Raw genomic sequence first — 19,752 nt, forward strand, 5'->3', positions numbered from 1 at the left:
TGATGCTCCCCTCCCAGTGTCCATGTGTTCTCATTGTCCAACACCCACCTATGAGTGAGAACATGCGGTGTTTGATTTTCTGTTCTTGTGTCAGTTTGATGAGAATGATGGTTCATCCATGTCCCTACAAAGGACACGAACTTGTTTTTGGCTACATATTATGGCTACATAATATTCCATGGTGTATATGTGCCACATTTTCCCTGTCCAGTCTATCATCGATGGGCATTTGGGTTGGTTCCAGAGCTTTGCTATTGTAAACAGTGCTGCAATGAACATTCGTGTGCATGTGTCCTTATAACGCACATAGAGAACAATGGTTAGACCAGCTAAACTAATCTCAGGGGCACAGAACCCTTCTCCCTGCATACCTCCTCCTCCCCCACCCATCACCACCCAATGAATAGTCAGCATAGGCTCCTAAGAATCAAATTTTAACAATTCCATTCCCAAATGCAACCAACCACTCCTAAGGAAGTAATGAAAACAAATGCTTAGAGCGGTGTTACTTTAGTCCTATACTTTTAACCTATGTTGATGCACTTTTTAAAAAATGTTTTTAATTTATTTTTTATCATTATTTTTTAAGTTGGGGTTTCACCATGTTGTCAGGCTGGTCTTGAACTCCCGACCTCAGGTGATCCGCCCGCCTTGGATTACAGGGTGTGCTTGGATTACAGGCGTGAGCCACTATGCCCCGCCTGTTGTGCACTTTTAAACACCCAGAAAGACTAGATATTTCCAACTGGACTTAAGTTTTCCATTATATACACAGTAGCATCGAATAAATGTATACACAACACAGACTGTAATTTGAGTGTCTTCTAAATAGGAACATTCTGGCCTATAACCTACTTCCCTTTCCAACCTCCACCAACCCCATGGACAGCTTAAGGGGGTTTTTATAATTTCACTTCTGTTTTTAAGAAGTCTTCCCTATGATTTTTAATACAAGGTATACTCAATGTATTGAATTTAGTAACTACTTCTGTCATACAATGGCAACCTCTTTAACATTGACTAGATGTAAATTAGGACTCTTATGTCCACTTACATACACTATATACACAGCACAGTTAATGAAAATGTAGACATAGGGACAATGATCAATGTGCCTCATCATAAACACACTGGTGGAAAGCCCTTTACGCTCTTCCTTCTCCCTGAACCTGCAGATATCATAATGTACTGCTCAGAGAATTGACCAATTTCCAAAAGATGACATATCAAAAAGACAGCTATAAAATGTGTTTATTTACTACCTCTACTTTTAACATTCTTTGTACACTTCCAAACATCTAGAAAGACAGATGTTTCAAATTAGGACTTAAGTTTCTCCACTATATACACAGTAGTGTTCAATAAACTACACACAAGTAAGAATGGTTATATCTGAAAGTGTCTTCTAAATAGAAACATTCTGGTCTAGAACTCTTCATTCCTTCCAACTCTTCGCCACCACCAACCTGGTGGATACAGGCACATGTGTCACTTAAGAGCTAACATTACTTCACTTCCGAAAGTCTTTCTCAGAAGACAGGCTTTCTATGAATTTTAACGAAGTGTACAGGATGTGTTAGTTCACTAACTCTACTTCTGTCACACATTGGCAACTTCTTTAATATCTAGAGACTAGATTTGTCCAGTATATACATAATATATACAGTATAGCAAAGTTAAATGAAATGCATGTAACATATAGGATTAAGCTGAAATTTTCTAATAAACAATGGCAAAACACCTTTTGCATCTTCTTCCCTCCCACCTGCCAGGTGGTTCCACGATTCCACTTCTCAACAGCATTTCCCGTCACTTTTTTTTTTCTGTGTATTCTTTGAATGCTCCAGCAAGTCCCATCACTTTTTAAAAACTATTTACAAAAAGTGTTATTTTTTATATTTATTTTAGATATTTCATATAACTTGTCCACCACGTACACAGAACTGTTAACTAAAATTGCACACACATAACAATGGTTATCATCTGAGGCATCTTCTAATTGTGACCATTTTGGCCTTGAATCATTCCCTCCTCTCTTCTCTGCCTTCAATCCAGTGGACAAATACAGGTACATGTAATGCTTAGAGATGATTGAACAAATTCCAATGCAAAAGTCATTTATTGAAGACAAGTTTTCCTGTGAATTTTATCACAAAGGGTACAAAATATACTGATTTTACCAAATACTTTGTCATACACTGGCAACCTCTTTAACATCTAGAGACTAGATGTTGAAAAATTAGGACTCATTGTCCATTATATACCCTATATATGGAGCAAAAGAAAATGCACAAAACCTATAGAAAAATAGTGTCTGAAATATCCAAGTGTGAACACACTAGAATCTTACTGTTTGCAATTTCTTCCCTCCCACCTCCTCTAAACCATTGAACAAGTATAGACAGTACTATACTGCTCACGAAGGTGGCTTCACAATTCAATTTCCAAAAGTATTTCCTATGAATTTTAGTAAAAAGGTATTTACAAAGTGGTATTTTACTCCCTCTACATTTAGCATACATTGGGCACTTCTAAACACCTAGATAGACTAGATGTTTCAAGTAAGGAGTTAATTTGTCCACTATGTACACAGCAGTCTTGAATAAACTGCAAACATGTAACAACAGTTATAATTTCAAAGAGCCTTCCAAATGTGAACATTCTGGCCTAGAACCCTTCCCATCTCCATCAACCCAGTGGGCAAGAATGCTCAAATTTTCAGAAGACAATCTTTCCTAAACTTGTAAAACAAAATGTACAACACATTAGGTTACTAACTCTACTTCTGTCACACACTGGCAACCTCTTTAACATCTAGGAAGACTAGATGGTGTTAAAGTTAGGACTCATTTGTCCTTTATGTACACTACATGCACAGGTAAGTAAAACCAAATGCAGAGATATAATAATTCATCTTGCCTTGCTGTAAGCAGGGTGGCATGGAACTGTCTGCACCTCCCCCTCTTCCCCTGAACCACTGCACACACAGTGAGTATTACTCAACAGGTGATTTGGCCATTCCCCGCAAAAAACATTTCCTACAAATTGTAGCAAAATATTTACTACCTCTAATTTTAACATCAGGCACTTCAGAACATCTAAAAACAGACGTTTCCAAAAAAGTTTAGCATTGTCAAATATATATACAGTAGTGAGGAATAAAATGCACACAAAACAATGGCTAGAATATGAAAATGTCTTCTAAATATGACCAGTCTGGCATAGAACCTTCTTCTCAGGTCTTCCAGCTCCATGTCATCTAACCCACTGAACAAACGTGGACGTATAGCCATCTAACAATTCCGCTTCCAAAAGTCATCTCCAGAAGACGTGTTTTCTATGGTTTCTTTCAAACAAATGAGAATTTACAAGATGTGTGGTTTTCTGACTTTATCATGCGTCGGCAACCTCTTTACATCTAGAAGGGCTAGATGTGACAAATGTTTTCTATTAAACGGTTGGGGTGGACTTGAGAGCAGCTTTTTCATATTATATACACAGGCCTTCCATAGACGGCCAGCAAATCGTCCCAGAGGGTGGTGGGCATTTCCAACGGGCCAAACATGGCCTGTCATTCTACCGTTTCTCTCTTCCGACAGCAAGGTCTGGTAGAATGAAGACCAACCCCGTTCCACCCGTCGTCGTTGGGAACCTCGCTCACCTCCCAGGCCTGTTAAGGCCTTTGTCCGTTGTCGTCAGGACTAGGTAGGTCTCACCCAGTGAGGACAGAGTGGTCACTGGGGACCCGGATCTGCACGGCTCCATGGCCTAAAGATGTGGCCCAGCCTGCCTGCGTCCTTAGGCCACCTTCCCAGGCCCTCCATGATCTAACGGACCCTGCTATGCAGCATTCGAGTGGCTGCCACGTTTCCTGGTCCGCCACTCCCGTCGCCACCCAGAGGCGTCGCATCTGAGCAGCTCAGCTGGGGCTTTGTCGAGGCCCGGCACACTTGGGCCGGGAGACCCAGTGGCCAGCGGGGCCCAAGCTGGGGTATGGGCTGGCAGAAGCCACCGCCGCCATCAGTCACCCAAGAGGGGTGGGGTAGAAAGGTTCACCACGGCTTCAAGGCCTGAGGCTGGGCAGGCCAGTGGGCAGCCACAGCGGAGGCCTCCGGTGTCTGAAGGGCAGAGGGCCCTGCCTGTCCTGGGGACCCCAGCTCACCTGCCGGCCCGGGGCTGGAGGGCCTGGAGGGCCCAGGGGGAGCTCGCGGACCTCTGCGTCTCTCCCCGCTCTCTGCTGGACCGGAACTCGAGTCAGGCTTTTTCAGGTCACACTAAACTATGTGATCAGGAGCTATAACACATGTGGCCACTGCTTCTGTGCGAGAAGGGACCAACAGCTCATGGAGCCTTCCTGACAGTTTTGTTTTGAGGCAGGATCTCAGTCACTCAGTCACTCAGTGTAGTGGAATGATCACAGTTCACTGCAGCCTCCACCTCCCATGTTGAAGTGATGCTTCCATTTCAGCCTCCCAATTAAATGGAACTATAGGCACATGCCATTGTGCCTGGCTTAAATTTGTGTGTGTGTGTAGAAAGGGGGTCGAGCTCACCACACGCTCAGCTAATTTTTTTAAAAAGTGTTTTTTTAGAGATGACGTTTCACCATGTCGCCCAGGCTCTCGTGATGAACTCTTGGGCTTAGACTGGGCACGGTGGCTCATGCCTGTAATACCAGCACTTTGGGAGGTCGAGGCGGGTGGACCACGAGGTCAAGAGATCGAGACCATCCTAGTCAGCATGGTGAAACCCCGTCTTTACTAAAAGTACAAAAAATTAGCTGGGCATGGTGGCGCCCGCCTGTAGTCCCAGCTACTCAGGAGGCTGAGGCAGGAGAATTGCCTGAACCCAGGAGGCAGAGGTTGCGGTGAGCCGAGATCTTGCCATTGCACTCCAGCCTGGGTAACAAGAGGGAAACTCCGTCTCAAAAAAAAAAAAAGAACTCTTAGGCTTAAACAATCTCACCTCAGCTGGCCTCCTTTTGTTTTCTTTTAATGCAGAGGCTTCTGGAGATGGCTTTGCTTTGGTCTGCTGTGTGGGTGACTGTGGCCCTGACTGGTGGCTGTGGTTCTGTGACACTTAGCAATACTTTGCAGAGCTGCGTCCTTGGCTTCCTGTGGTAAGCCTTTGTAGACCCCTCAACCTAAAACTGCTGCACTTGGGCCCTGGATTGCTCTGAAGCCTCTTCCTGCATATGTTGTCCTAGAGGCAGCAGGCATGAGTCAGCAGCTATTTGGGGAGGCATGTGCTGTAGCTGAGAGCACAAGGGCTTTCCATTAACCTGAGGCAGTTGACTCTGCAGCTGTGACTGAGCGGAGGGCCACTGCTTCCCTAGATCTCAAGGACCCAAGTCCATCGGCAGCTGTTGCTGGAACATCATGCCCTGTAGGTGATTCAGTATCATGCTGCTGTGCGTGATACTGCGATTCATTCTGCTGCTGTTCTTGCAGCAGTGAGAGACAGAACAAGCAACGACAGTGGTCTGTCTTCTACTCTTCCTGAGGCCTCTTTACCCCATATGCACCTTGAGCATAATCCAAAAGGAAGGGACTTGCATTCTGGCTTTCCCTGATTTCAGTTCCTTCTCCATAAAAATATGGCACAGAAGGTGGAGGAGGATGAACGGGTATTTCAGAGTTGTAGCTTAGAAAGTGATAGGCAGTAGAATGCCCACTTCCTGCATCTCCTCCATACTCCAAAGCACAGTCCCGTTGCTTTTCAGTGCCTGTGGCCAGATAGGAGCACTGGGAGGCCACCTGTTGACTGGCCATCCCTTGTTTCTCCAGGTAGGAGCACTGAGGGCCCACCTGTTGACTAGGAGTCTCTTGGTTCTCCAAAGAGAAGCAATTGTAGCCTGTCTGTTGATGGGGAATCCCCTGTTGCTCCAGAGGGGAGCAACCAGCTCTACCCATCAAAGCCCTCTGGGCACCAGAGAAGCTCTGCTCGGTGGCATAGTTGGGAGCTGCAGCCTGGGTCTCCTGGCAGCTTAAAAATGGATGGGCTTTTACTAGGAAATCACCGTTTTTCTGAAGAACAAAGATTCTTTGTCTTTCTTCAGGTGGAAGTCTGGCTCTTTTATTCTGGAACCAATTCTAGAGAGAAAAGATAATACTGTTCTATCGAATCTACTTATCTATGCATTCCTTAATGTAGGAGGATTTTTCTATGTAAGCTACTTCCAAGCAGAGTCCCTGACTTGCCTGCTGATATTAAAGCATATAAATAATAAAAGTAATCTGTCCCAGGAGGCCCATGTGATAACACAGGCCATGCGTTGCACATTTCTAGAACCCTGACCTTCACCGGAGACAGTGATAGCATGGTTTACAGGTAGACCTTGGCTTCCCAGAATCTCTTCCCAATCTGTTTCTGACTTACTTGCAATGTTCTCCTGTTTGCTCACTAAGAGACCCACTCTGCTAAAGAGGCTCCCAGCTGTCCCACCTAGTCATGCATAGTTCACAGAACCCTGCTACTTTACTCATACTCTCCCACCAAGGAGAATTAGTGATGTATTTCTGACACCCACGTTTCTGTTTCTCTCTTTCTCACTCCCTTTTTCCCTCCTTCCCTCCCTTCTTCCCTTCCTTTCTTCCTCCCTCTCTCTCCTTTCCCTCCCTCCTTCCTTCCTCCCTCTCTCTCCTTTCCCTCCCTCCTTCCTTCCTCTCTTTCTCTGTCTCTGTCTCCCTCTCTCTTTCTTCCTTTCTCTCTTTCTCTCCCTTTCTCCCTTCCTCTCTCCCTTTCTCTCTTTCTCTCTTCCTTCTGACAGAGTTTCACCCTTGTTACCCAGGCTGCAGTGCAATGACATGTTCTCAGCTCACTGCAACCTCCGCCTCCCAGGTTCAAGTCATTCTCCTGTCTCGACCTCCTGAGTAGCTGGGATTACAGGTGCACCACCATGCCACCATGCCTGGCTAATTTTTTTGTATTTTTAGTAGAGATGGGATTTTGCCATGTTGGCCAGGCTGGTCTCAAACTCCTGACCTCAAGTGATCTGCCTGCCTCGGCCTCCCAAAGTGCTGGGATTACAGGTGTGAGCCACTGCATCCCACCCACGTTTCTTGTTTCTTATATGCACTTAATTTTTACATGCATTGTTCACAATTAAAGGGTGCAATTGTTTGACCATATATTTGTTGTATGACTCTGAGGGAAAAAACAAATCATTTTCCACTGCTCTCACACAATAATCAACAGAGAAAGACCTGTGTGAGCAAATGTGTTTTTCTACACACCAGGCAAACAGTTCTGCAGTGCACCTCAGTTGGGTGTCCTCCAATTCAATTCTGACACTTTGTACCTGGAAATAATGTCAGATCCCACAGGGTTCAGTCCTGCAAGACTGCCCCTCTTTCAGATGCCAGTTGCAAGTCTGGGCTTCTGAAACTTGACTGACATTACAGGTCAGGGTTCCTGTTCACCTCCTCTTTGGGTTTGATTAACTTAGCAGAGTGGCTCACAGAACTAAGTGAAATACTTAGGTTTAGCAGTTTATTAGAAAGGATATTACGAAGGTTATAAAGAGATGCATAGGGTGAGATGTGAGGGAAGGGGTGCAGAGCTTTCCTGCCCTCCCTGGACAAACCACTTCAAGGAACTTCCACATATTCAACTATCGGGACCCTCCTCACACCCAGGCTTTTCTTTTTCTGGAGGCTTTATTATATAGTCATGACTGATTAAGCCATTGTCTATTGGTGATCAGCTTAACCTTCAGCTCTACCTCCTCTCCAGAAGTTGGAGGGTGGGGTTCAAAGTCCCAACTTCCTAATCCTACCTGGATCTTTCCAGTTCTTATCCTGAAGCTACCAGGGGCTACCACCCATCAGTCAGCTCGTTAGCAGACAACCATCAGATTTATATCTCAAGGAAGTGCTCTCCCCGCCCTTCAGACTTGCACATTCGACTGTTCACTTAGTGTTTCCACTTGGATGTTTACCTGACATTTGTAACTTCCTGTGTCCAAAATGTAAATTTTGATTTCGGACATACCTGCCCCTCCCTAAGTTTCCTCCTTAGTAAAAGGCAACTCTCGTCTTCATGGACTTAAGTCGAACATCCAAGTAACCTTTGAGTCCACCTTATCTTTCACGGCATATTCCACACATAGTAAACTCTGTCAGTTCCATCTCGGACATCTACAGTCTAATTAGTCCTATCCACCTGCACAGCTAGCAAGCTGGCCCTAACCACTGTCACCACCATCTAACCACAGCAGCATCAGCTCATCCACTGCTTCCAAATTTGCCTCACTGCAGTCTAGTTTTCACAATACATATACTTGTGAAAATACAGCGGGTATTTTCTTGATACTATTTTCTTATGTGATGAAATGCTACATACTGCCTAATTCTTCATATTCTTCATATTGTGTGTGTGTACAGTTTTCTCTCAAATTGGTTATGAATACCAGTGTCTCAGGGTGTCCCAGGCCCTCATGTATATAAAACGGTGTAGTATTTCCATGTATACTATGCGTGTTCTCGCATATGCTTTAAACCGTCAAGAGATGACTTACAATACCTGATACCTGGCTGGGTGTGGTGGCTCACGCCTGTAATCCCAACACTTTGGGAGGCCAAGGCAGGTGGATCACAAGATCAAGAGATCAACACCATCCTGGCCAACAAGGTCTCTACTGAAAATACACAAATTATCTGGGTGTGGAGGCACTCCCCTGTAGTCCCAGCTACTCAGGAGGCTGAGGCAGGAGAATTGCTTGAACCCGGGAGGTGGAGGTTGTAGTGAGCCAAGATCGTGCTACCACACTCCAGCCTGGTGATAGAGGGAGACGCCCTCTCAAAAACTAAACAAAACCTGAGACCTAACATAACACAAATTCTACATAAATATTTCTTATTCTGTGTTGTTTTAAAATTTGTATCATTAAAAAATTTTTGTATTGTTACTTGTGCCCCTCACCGCCACCCCCCTGGCTTTTTCTGAGACAGGGTCTCACTGTTACACAGGCTGGAATGCAGTGATGTGATCAGGGCTGGATTTGTAAGCACAGCTCCCATCCTATTTTCATTTTTTAACTTTCCAAATATTTTTCATTTGTGGTTAGTTAAATCTGTGCATGTGGACCCAGTGGACATGGAGGATTAACTGTATATACATATATATTTTGATTGCTCTCTCCCATTTCTTTAAATTCTGTACCTTCCTATCCAGTCCCCTGCATTCTACCTCCATCTGTACTTACTGCCCTTTAATTTGCTAGGAAACAGCTGCACACGGTGACTCATGCCTGTGATCCCAGGAGTTTGGATTGCTGAGGCAGGTGGCTCTTTTGACCCCAGGTGTTCAAGATTAGCCTGGGCAACATGGTGAGACCCCTTTTCTCTTTTTTACAAAATATCCAATCCCAGCAGGGTGGTGTGTGCCTGTAGTCCCAGCTACGCAGGGGACTGAGGTGGGGGAATCACCTGAGTACAGGAAGTGGAGGCTACAGTGAGCCATGATGTGATTGTGCCACTGTATATCAGCCTGGGTGATGAGAGTGAGACTCTGTCTAAAAATATATATATACATGAAATATACATATGAGGTCTTGAACTTACGTTAATGACATTTACTGGACAATAAAATTTGTTGGCCAATGTTTTTCTTGTGCTGAAATCTGGATAAGGGTTTTCTCCAAATATTTCCTTAAGTGCCTGCAATAATTCTTCAGAAAATTTGTGTCGGTGTTTTGCTTTTCTCTTCTCCTTTCTTTGTCTTTCTTCGTTATGATGATTCTTTTCAGCTGGGAAACCTGACAAAAGTGTAAGCAGAGAGAAGAGCATTGGAGAATATTGGTGTGGGAAGTAGAAAAGTTCCTCTTTAAAGTTGTCTTTCTTGTTAAAGAATAAATTTGCTAGCCAGAGCAATCAGCCAAGAAAAAGAAATAAAGGGTATTCAAATAAAAAAGGAGGAAGTCAAATTGTCTCTATTTGCAGATGACATGATTGTATATCTAGAAGACCCCATCGTCTCAGCCCAAAATCTCCTGAAACTGATAAGCAACTTCAGCAAAGTCTCAGGATACAAAATCAATGTGCAAAAATCACAAGCATTCCTATACACCAACAACAGACTTAAAGAGAGCCACATCAAGAATGAACTGCCATTCACAATTGCTACAAAGAGAATAAAATACCTAGGAATACAACTAACAAGGAATGTAAAGGACCTCTTCAAGGAGAACTACAAGCCACCGCTGAACAAAATAAGAGAAGACACAAACAGATGGAGAAAAATTCCATGTTCATGGTTAGGAAGAATCAATATAGTGAAAATGGCCATACTGCCCAAAGTAATTTACAGATTCAATGCTATCCCCATCAAGCTACCAATGACCTTCTTCACAGAACTGGAAAAAAATACCTTAAACTTCATATGGAACCAAAAGAGAACCCAAATAGTCAAGTCAATTCTAAGCAAAAAGAACAAAGTGGGAGGCATCACACTACCAGACTTCAAACTATACTACAAGGCTATAGCAATCAAAACAGCATAGTACTGGTACCAAAACAGAGATATAGACCAATAGAACAGAACAGAGGCCTCGGAGGCAACACAACTTATCTACAACCAACCGATCTTTGACAAACCTGACAAAAACAAGCAATGGGGAAAGGATTCCCTGTTTAATAAATGGTGTTGGGAAAACTGGCTAGCCATATGCAGAAAGCAGAAACTGGACCCCTTCCTGACACCTTGCACTAAAATTAACTCCAGATGGATTAAAGACTTAAACATAAGACCCAACATCATAAAAACCTTAGAAGAAAATCTAGGCAAAACCATTCAGGACATAGGAGTAGGCAAGGACTTCATGACCAAAACACCAAAAGTATTGGCAACAAAAGCCAAAATAGACAAATGGGACCTAATCAAACTCCACAGCTTCTGCACAGCAAAAGAAACAGTCATTAGAATGAATTGGCAACCAACAGAATGGGAACAAATTTTTGCAGTTTACCCATCTGACAAAGGGCTGATATCCAGAATTTGCGAAGAACTAAAACAGATTTACAAGAAAAAAACAAGCCCATTCAAAAATGGGTGAAGGATATGAACAGACACTTTATAAAAGAAGACATACATGAGGCCAACGAACATATGAAAAAATGCTCATCATCACTGGTCACTAGAGAAATGCAAATCAAAACTACATTGAGATACCATCTCAAACCAGTTAGAATGGCGATCATCAAAAAATCTGGAGACAACAGATGCTGGAAAGGATGTGGAGAAATAGGAACACTTTTACACTGTTGGTGGGAGTGTAAATTAGTTCAACCATTGTGGAAGACAGTGTGGCGATTCCTCAAGGACCTAGAAATAGAAATTCCATTTGACCCAGCAATCCCATTACTGGGTATATATCCAAAGGATTATAAATCGTTCTACTATAAGGACACATGCACACGAATGTTCATTGCAATACTGTTTATAATAGCAAAGACCTGGAACCAACCCAAATGCCCATCGATGATAAACTGGACAGGGAAAATGTGGCACATATACACCATGGAATATTATGCAGCAATCAAAAATGATGAGTTCATGTCCTTTGTACGGACATGGATGAACCTGGAAACCATCATTCTCAGCAAACTGACACAAGAACAGAAAATCAAACACCGCATGTTCTCACTCATAGGTGGATGTTGAACAATGAGAACACATGGACACAGGGAGGGGAGCATCACACACTGGGGTATGTTGGGGGAAATAGGGGAGGGACAGTGGGAGGGTGGGGAGTTGGAGAGAGATAGCATGGGGAGAAATGCCAGATATAGGTGAAGGGGAGGAAGGCAGCAAACATGCTGCCATGTGTGTACCTATGCAACAATCTTGCATGTTCTTCACATGTACCCCAAAACCTAAAATGCAAAAAAAAAAAAAAAAGAATAAAATTTGCTAATAACTTTTTAAGCCCTATCCTACGTAGCTGTTAGACATGCCATGCTTACAGGCACGTAATACATTCTATGTCCTTATACTTTAACTAAGATATCTGTGCTGGACGTGCTCACAGGCATGTCCCAGCTTGCAGCTGATGTCCCTTACCTGTTTAAAAAAATTTTTTTTTTTTTTTTGCCCTGCCTGGTGGCTCACACCTGTAATCCTAGCACTTTGGGAGGCCGAGGCAGGCGGACCACGAGGTCAGGATATCGAGACCATCCCAGCCATGGTGAAACCCCATCTCTACTAAAATATAAAAAATTAGTTTGGTGTGGTGGTGCGGGCCTGTAGTCCCAAACTACTCAGGAGGCTGAGGCAGGGGAATTGCTTGAATCTGGGAGACGGAGGTTGCAGTATGTCGAGATCGTGCCACTGCACTCCAGCTTGGCAAAAGAGCAAGACTTTGCAAAAAAAAAATTTTTTTTGTGCTGTGATCGAATCTCACTCTGTCTCCAAGGTAGAGTGCAGTGGCCTGATCCCGGCTCACTGCAACCTCCACCTTCCAGGTTCAAGTGATTCTCCTGCCTCAGCCCCCTAAGTAGCTGGTATTACAGGCGTGTGCCACCACACCTGGCTAATTTTTGTATTTTTAGTAGAGACCACATTGGCCAGGATGGTCTCAATATCTTGACCTTGTGATCCACCTGCCTCGGCCTCCCAAAGTGCTAGGATTAAAGGCTGAGCCACCGCACCCTGCCTGTTTAAAAAAAGTTTAAGTTGTTAGCCAATCGGGTTTTAGTTTAGATTGTGAGGACTGGCTCCAGCCGATGGAGATCAGACACAGCAGTAAGGACGACCCCAAATGCCTAAGGGGTAAATTTGTCTGCTTTTCCTTTCTTCTTTGTACTCTTGTGGTAAGCTGTCTATAGCGAGAGTACCCGTCCTGCAGTGCAGGAAGTAAACATTGCTTGCTTAGAGATCCTTTGTTTCAGTGCTGATTTTTCTTTGCAGCACCAAACTTCTGTTTCCAACAATTGGTAATAAGCAGACCAAAGAAGACTTCCAAACAGTGTTAGCACATAGATTCCCTCCCTTTCCTAAGATGAAATTAAGGCCTGACCTCATAGCTACTCACAATAATAAAATTACAAATGAAAGCAGGGGGTTAGCTCTAGGCCTATGGGCCAGATCCCACAGTTGCCTGTTTTGTACTTAGAGAGTTTTACTGAAACACCAGTCACATTCATTCACTTATGTATTGTCTATGGCTCTTTTCAATCCACAATTGGAGTATTAGTCACTGAGGCTCAAATCTGTCTAGGATCCACACAGTGTAATATATTTACTATCTAGATTAGAGAATTTATTGTTAAAATCAGAACTAACTGCAGGAGAATATTTTATAATTTCATCGCTGTCATGTACACGACAGGAAAAACTAATCTATACTGATTGAAAGGCAGGATATCGACTACTGAGGGAACAGTCAGAGACTGGAAGGAGGCCAACGTAGGCCTCTGGGTGCTACTAAATTCTCTTTATCCAAATGCCCTCTGAGTTCCATGAGTGTAGTTAGTTTGTGAACACTAATGACATTAAACATGTGTAAATATTTGCTACTTTTGGCCTGCACAGTATATTTCAATTAAATATTTCTTTTTTTCTTCATTTTTGAGACAGAGTCTCCCTCTGTTGCCTAGGCTGGAGTGCAGTGGCCTGTTCTCGGCTCACTGCAACCTCTGCCTACAGGGTTCAAGCAATTCTTGGACCTCAGCCTTCGGAGCAGCTGGGACTAGGTATGTACCACCGTGCCTTCCTAATTTTTTTTTTTTTTAATGGCACAGGTAATGACCTAACGTTGCCCAGGCTGGCTTTGAACTCCTGGGTTCAATCAATCCTCCTGCTTTAACCTCCTCGTTTTGTTTATTATTACTCTGTTTTTACTTTGGCATACAGCCGAAGTCATACTAAATTGGATACATAAACACTTAAATGTACGTATTAGAAAACTATAATCAATGACTTAAGTTTCCAAAGACAGAATTTACAAAAAATGTACAAAATTACCAAAAGAGGAAGCAATAAGGAGCAGGAAAATTAACAAAAGAAGTAAAACTCATGAAACAATCCAAAAGGTTAAGTAAGATACAGGAGAAACTGGTACTTTGTAATGAAAAGTAATACATCTTAATAAAATTCAATAGGATGCATTAGGTAGTTCATACATTCTTTTCTACACTTAAAGTGTCAACTTTAAAACTTTAGGGAGGCTGGGTGCCGTGGCTCACGCCTGTAATCCCAGCACTTTGGGAGGCCGAGGTGGGCAGATCACGAGGTCAATATCCTGGCCAACATGGTGACAACCCGTCTCTACTAAAAATACAAAAATTAGCCGGGCATTTGGAACGCGCCTGTAGTCCCAGCTACGCGGGAGGCTGAGGCGGAAGAATGGCTTGAACCCAGGAGGCGGAGGTTGCAGTGAGCCGAGACTGCGCCACTGTGCTCCAGCCTGGCAACAGAGCAAGACTGTCTCAAAAACAAACAAACAAAAACAACAACAACAACCAAAACAAAACAAACAAAAAAACACGGCAAAACTTTAGGTAGATGACCCTTGTATGGGACCCATGGCTGCCATCTTACATTTGAAATTCAAGAGTTCAATTTCAAAGCACCCCATACGCCATAACACAATTTATCAGTAAAAAACAGCTGCTGCTCCAACAATCTGTACCACTAATTGTGTTTGTGCTGTAAACTTTGACACACTTTGAAGAAAAACAAAGCATGTAGTATAACCAAAGAAGAGAGAAAAAGCTGATGGGAATTTACCGCCCGAAGAGCCGTCCAAACTCATCTTGGGTAGAAGACGTAGACTCCGCGGAGATCAGCGGGCGACTGGGCAGCTCCCAAAGACACAGGCTTTATATACCGTCTGGGTGGCCCGCCCTTTTCTTAAATACCTTTCAATTTAATCCCCTCATTAAACAATTCACAGCGTTAGGAAGAAACTTGAAGTAATCGGATTAAGTGGAAATATAGATCCTACTAGGTGATTTTGTCTCTGTAATAATACCTTTGCAAATATGACTCTTGTTTAATTATTTTGGTTTGGCCACATTACTTTCTACATTATAGGAATATCCTTACCTTACTTTGTATTTTTTGTTTTCCTCTGCTCTTCTGAAACCCTTGTCTTTTCATCATTGGGATGCACAGCATCAACTTGGCTGATCTACACTCCCTATTTTTTTTCAACAAAACATGAATCTAGGCATTGCTGTGAAGGTATTTTTAGATGTGATTAGGTTATATAATCAGTTGGCTTTCAGTGAATGACAATGTCTTGGATTAACTGAGTGGGTTTAATTCAATCAGTGGGCTTAAGAGAAAAGCTGAGGTTTCCCTGGAGGGAAGTGGGAAAGCACATCTGGCTGGGCGTGGTGTCTCATGCCTATAATCCTCACACTTTGGGAGGCCGAGGCAGGAGGATTACTTGAGCCCAGGAGTTCAAGACCAGCCTGGGTCTTGAACTACCTAAATTTAAACAGCTGCTATTTTTTTTACTGATAAACTGTGTTAGGGTATATATGGGTGATTTGAAGTTGGACTCTTGAATTTCAAATGTAAGATGGCAGCTGTGAGTCCCATAAAAGGGTCATCTACCTAAAATTTTTAAGTTGACACTTTAAGAGTAGAAAAGAATGTGTGCACTACCTAATGCACACAGTGAGACCCTATCTTATTTATATAAAAATTTAAAAAATCCTATTGGTGCTCAGCTGCTGCTTCAGGTATTTCTGACTGCTTTTCCGAAGGGCCTGCCCTACAGACTTTATGCCTGCCTACCCACCCCCTAAAATTATAGAAGTGAATTCAAAGACTTTAGATAAATTGTTGCTGGCTGAACAATTTTTAAAAAGTGCATCATTTTTTGAGAAGAAGAAATAGAATATAATATCCTTCACATTTATGCCCATCCTGAAAATGGATGTCGGATGACATTACTACATAAGATTCATTTACTACAAAGCAAAAGGGATGAAAGAGGTGACGTGATTAATCAAAGGTGAGATTGGATCTAGAACTAAGACGGGTTCCGTGACAGGTCATACAGTTCTCCGGTGGAAGTTATAGATGGAAAAAACTTACACATATATACATTTAGAAAGGATATTTTCTTTCTTTTTTTTTTTTTTTTGAGACGGAGTTTCGATCTTGTTACCCAGGCTGGAGTGCAATGGCGCGATCTCGGCTCACTGCAACCTCCGCCTTCTGGGTTCAAGCAATTCTCCTGCCTCAGCCTCCTGAGTAGCTGGGACTACAGGCACAAGCCACCATGCCCAGCTAATTTTTGTATTTTTAGTAGAGATGGGGTTTCACCTTGTTGACCAGGATGGTCTCGATCTCTCGACCTCATGATGATCCACCCGCCTTGGCCTCGCAAAGTGCTGGGATTATAGCGTGAGCCACCATGCCTGGCCAGGATATTTTATTTCTTATAGAGGTTTATAGCCTGCAAAGTGTCTATTCTGACAGGCTAGGAAGTGTAACTGCCTGTAGAGCCCGAAAGGCAGTTACTTCAAGGGAGGGAAGTAGGGAACAGGGATTTGTGCTGAATGGGTTGACTAAACTCACATATTCCACAGGTTACAGGAGGAGCTATGAGTATTCATGAATGGGGTCCTGATGCACATGTATTGAACCAACATGCAGCTTACATGCCTCCCACATTGACTTTGGGGTGGAAATTTAAAATTTAAGTATATTACAGTTAGGCCCTATATGTCAAAAGGTGAAGCAGAGACATGAAGGCATTCAAGGGCACAGCCTTTGTGAACCAGCAGGGGCAATCCATGGTTGGTCGTCTCTCATCAGGGTAAAGTTCCTGATATTAGTCTCTTGTCCAGTCAAAGCTATGGCTATTGCTTGTTATTTAGTGCCTGTTGGTGGGTGAACTGGGATTGTTTTAACACTGCTTATCTCGAGGCCAGTGTTGTTTGGCCTCTAGAGAACAGAGAAACCTTGTGGCATTAGAACACAGTTGATTGAGTGTAGGAGTGCAGGGTTTGACCCTTGCCTGGCATGGCTTTAGGTTCTGTTTATAATTTGGTATCTTATTGCCACCAAGAGTCTATTCTGTCAATTTTATGATCTCTCTTTTTTTTTTGATTCGGAGTTTGGTTCTGTTGCCCAGGCTACAGTGCAATGGCATGATCTCGGCTCACTGCAAAGTCTGCCTTCCGGGTTCAAATGACTCTCCTGCCTCAGCCTCCTGAGTAGCTGGGATTATAGGCATGCACCACCATGCCTAGCTAATTTTTGTATTTTTAGTAGAGACGGGATTTCTCCATGTTGGTCAGGCAGGTCTCAAACTCCTGATCTTGGGTGATCTGCCCACCTTGGCCTCCCAAAGTGCTGGAATTATAGGCATGAGCCACCACTCCCAGCATATGATCTCTTTCTTACCATCATTGCTGGTCAGGTCTTGTGTCTAAATCACAAAAGGAAAAGGAGTTTAATGAGGCATGTCTGATCTCCCATCCTACTGTGCTCAGAAACTCAGATTTTAAGGTTTTCCTGGGGTGTCCTTGGCCAAGAGGGTGTCCAGTTCACTCTTGGTTGGGGGGCAGTGGTTAGAATTTTATTTTTAGTTCTCAATGTGAACGTGGGAAATATAGCCTCCTTTTTCTCAGCTGCTGCTATGTTGATCCACAGAATGAAGGAGACAGCTTTGCAGTGAAGGATTAACATCTCCAATTCCCCAAGTCCACCCTGGTCCAGGGAGAGAGAGGGGTGGCCACTCACTGGCACTCACTTGGGAGTAGGAAGAAGGCTGGCTCTAGTCCTGGCGCTTGACCTGTCGTTTACCCTAGGTCTCTATTAACGGAACCCCTGATAGTTCCCCAGAGGGACCAAGGAACGCTGGGGACAGTAGCCAGCATTGTGAGCCATGTGGTATTCCCACAGAATACTGACTACCATTTATAATTTCCGTGAAATTTCTGCTTCCATTGTGAGCCTGAGGAGTACAATTCAAGTCACCTCCTCCCTTAGGATGCATAAAGTTTACTGAAGGACTTTTGAGGGGGCCTGAAGTCTCCTTGAGGAGAGTCCAGAGCGCAGAAGGGACCCTGTCGCTTCATACCCTTCAATTGTAGGATTTTCCAACCCCAAAATGTCTCAACACTTCCACCCAAACTCTACGTATGATTTCCTTAGAATCCACAAGTCCCGACTCCCAGACTCAACCACCCAATCCCAGCCCCAGAATAACAAATTTCCTTCCACCAACCCTTCCCAAATTGCATCAGGGCTTGTCAAAAATAGACTATTGAGACATTGCAAGTGAATGTGAATTCCTATCCTGACACAGTTGATTCAAATACAAAGACAGAATCAAGTGTGCTAAGTTAAACATTTTGTTTATTTATCGTCCACATGCCCTACAGTTGAAAATATTGGCAGTCTATCTGCCGGAGTCCTCATGGTTCTGTCTCTTCACGATGAACCTGGGGTAAAAACAGAAAAGGGGAAGAAAATTTTGTTAGAAAATAATGGAGCCATTGTGAGCCCGACTGAAGGATGAGGGGGGCTTGGGCTGGGGCACCCAGAATCTTCAGCCAAGGGAAGGGCCAGTGTCCAGGCAGGTAGGGAGCCCATTCCCCTGTGGGCCACTCCCTCCCCAGTGGCTCCTGATGGTTGACCTGACCATCTCCTCCTTCAGAAACAGATATCTCCTTCTCTTTCCCACAGTCTCCTCCACCTGTTGCCACCTCCTCCCACATCAACCAACTCAGTCCCAGAAACTGTTTTATTGTCTGCCCCACAGGGCTTGGGACTGGGAAGAGCTGAGCCTCCCTCACTACCCGATGTCACCGTGGAGAGGGTGAGTAGGTAGGAAAAACTGAACAGTGACCCCACATTCACCTGCCGCAGCGCTTGTCCTATAGCATATTTCAGACTATTTCAAAGAGGATGTGAAACTGATAGGAAATATGCACTTCTAACATGAAATACATTTTGTATGAAACATTCGTGGCACTGAAAAAGTAGTTAATCCAGAGCAAAAGCACTTTGGTTTTACTCTGAAAATAAATGTTTCAGCAATGAATATGGAAACAGAGTAAAATGACAACGTAGATGCGTATTGCATCTAATATGGCAGTGTGTGTGTTTTGTTTGCAATCATATTCATTTGACATGCTTTGGGTCAAGGGCTGACTATGTAAGTCATTCTCATTTGTGCACGGGGGCTGACTTTCCTCGTTATAATGTTTCTCAGGAGATCATAAACAATCTGCAAAGTACTTGTGTGTCCATAATTGTTTGAAATAGGAGGACTTTTTTCTCCTCTAGGAGGGTAAACCTTCTTTCCACTTTTGAGAGTTTCCTCTCTCGTTCTTCAATTTTACTTAAGGAAAAAAATGACGAGAAACAACGTTATTTATTAATAAATGTTTGTGGATAGTTCCTTCTAGCATAGAACCGGTACATGGAATGGTTTTGTTATTAGTGTTTTTAAATTTAAATTATCAAAATTTAAGATATATCAAACTATTATAGTAGAATTCAATGACAGCTCATTTGTAGACCACCAAGATAGAACAAAAATATAAATGTGCCTCTTAGTTTCTTTAGGACAAACAGCATTGTCTCATGTAAAAAAGTGTGCATTCCTATGTTCCAAGCACATAGGAAAAGTAATCATGTGGCTAGGCACAGTGTCTCATGCCTGCTATCCCAGCATTTTTGGAGGCTGAGGCAGGAGGATTGCTTGAGCCTGGGAGTTAGAGTCCAGCCTGGGAAATACAGAAAGACCTCATTTCTACTAAAAAGAATAATAAAGATAACAAG

General features: G+C 43.3%; 1 protein-coding gene across 1 annotated transcript; it reads right to left on the minus strand.

Moving 5' to 3' along the window:
• Positions 1-2,202: 2,202 nt before the first annotated feature.
• On the minus strand, positions 2,203-14,810 carry LOC118149716 (cytoplasmic polyadenylated homeobox-like protein). Its single transcript, XM_035281995.3, is given in 4 exon segments — positions 2,203-5,396; positions 5,398-6,092; positions 9,564-9,757; positions 14,728-14,810. Coding segments are annotated over 4 exon segments (1,167 nt in total). The 5' UTR covers positions 14,753-14,810; the 3' UTR covers positions 2,203-5,143.
• Positions 14,811-19,752: the final 4,942 nt, after the last annotated feature.

The sequence above is a fragment of the Callithrix jacchus genome, chromosome 20 (assembly GCF_049354715.1).
Source record: "Callithrix jacchus isolate 240 chromosome 20, calJac240_pri, whole genome shotgun sequence".
NCBI classification, from domain to species: Eukaryota; Metazoa; Chordata; class Mammalia; order Primates; family Cebidae; genus Callithrix; species Callithrix jacchus.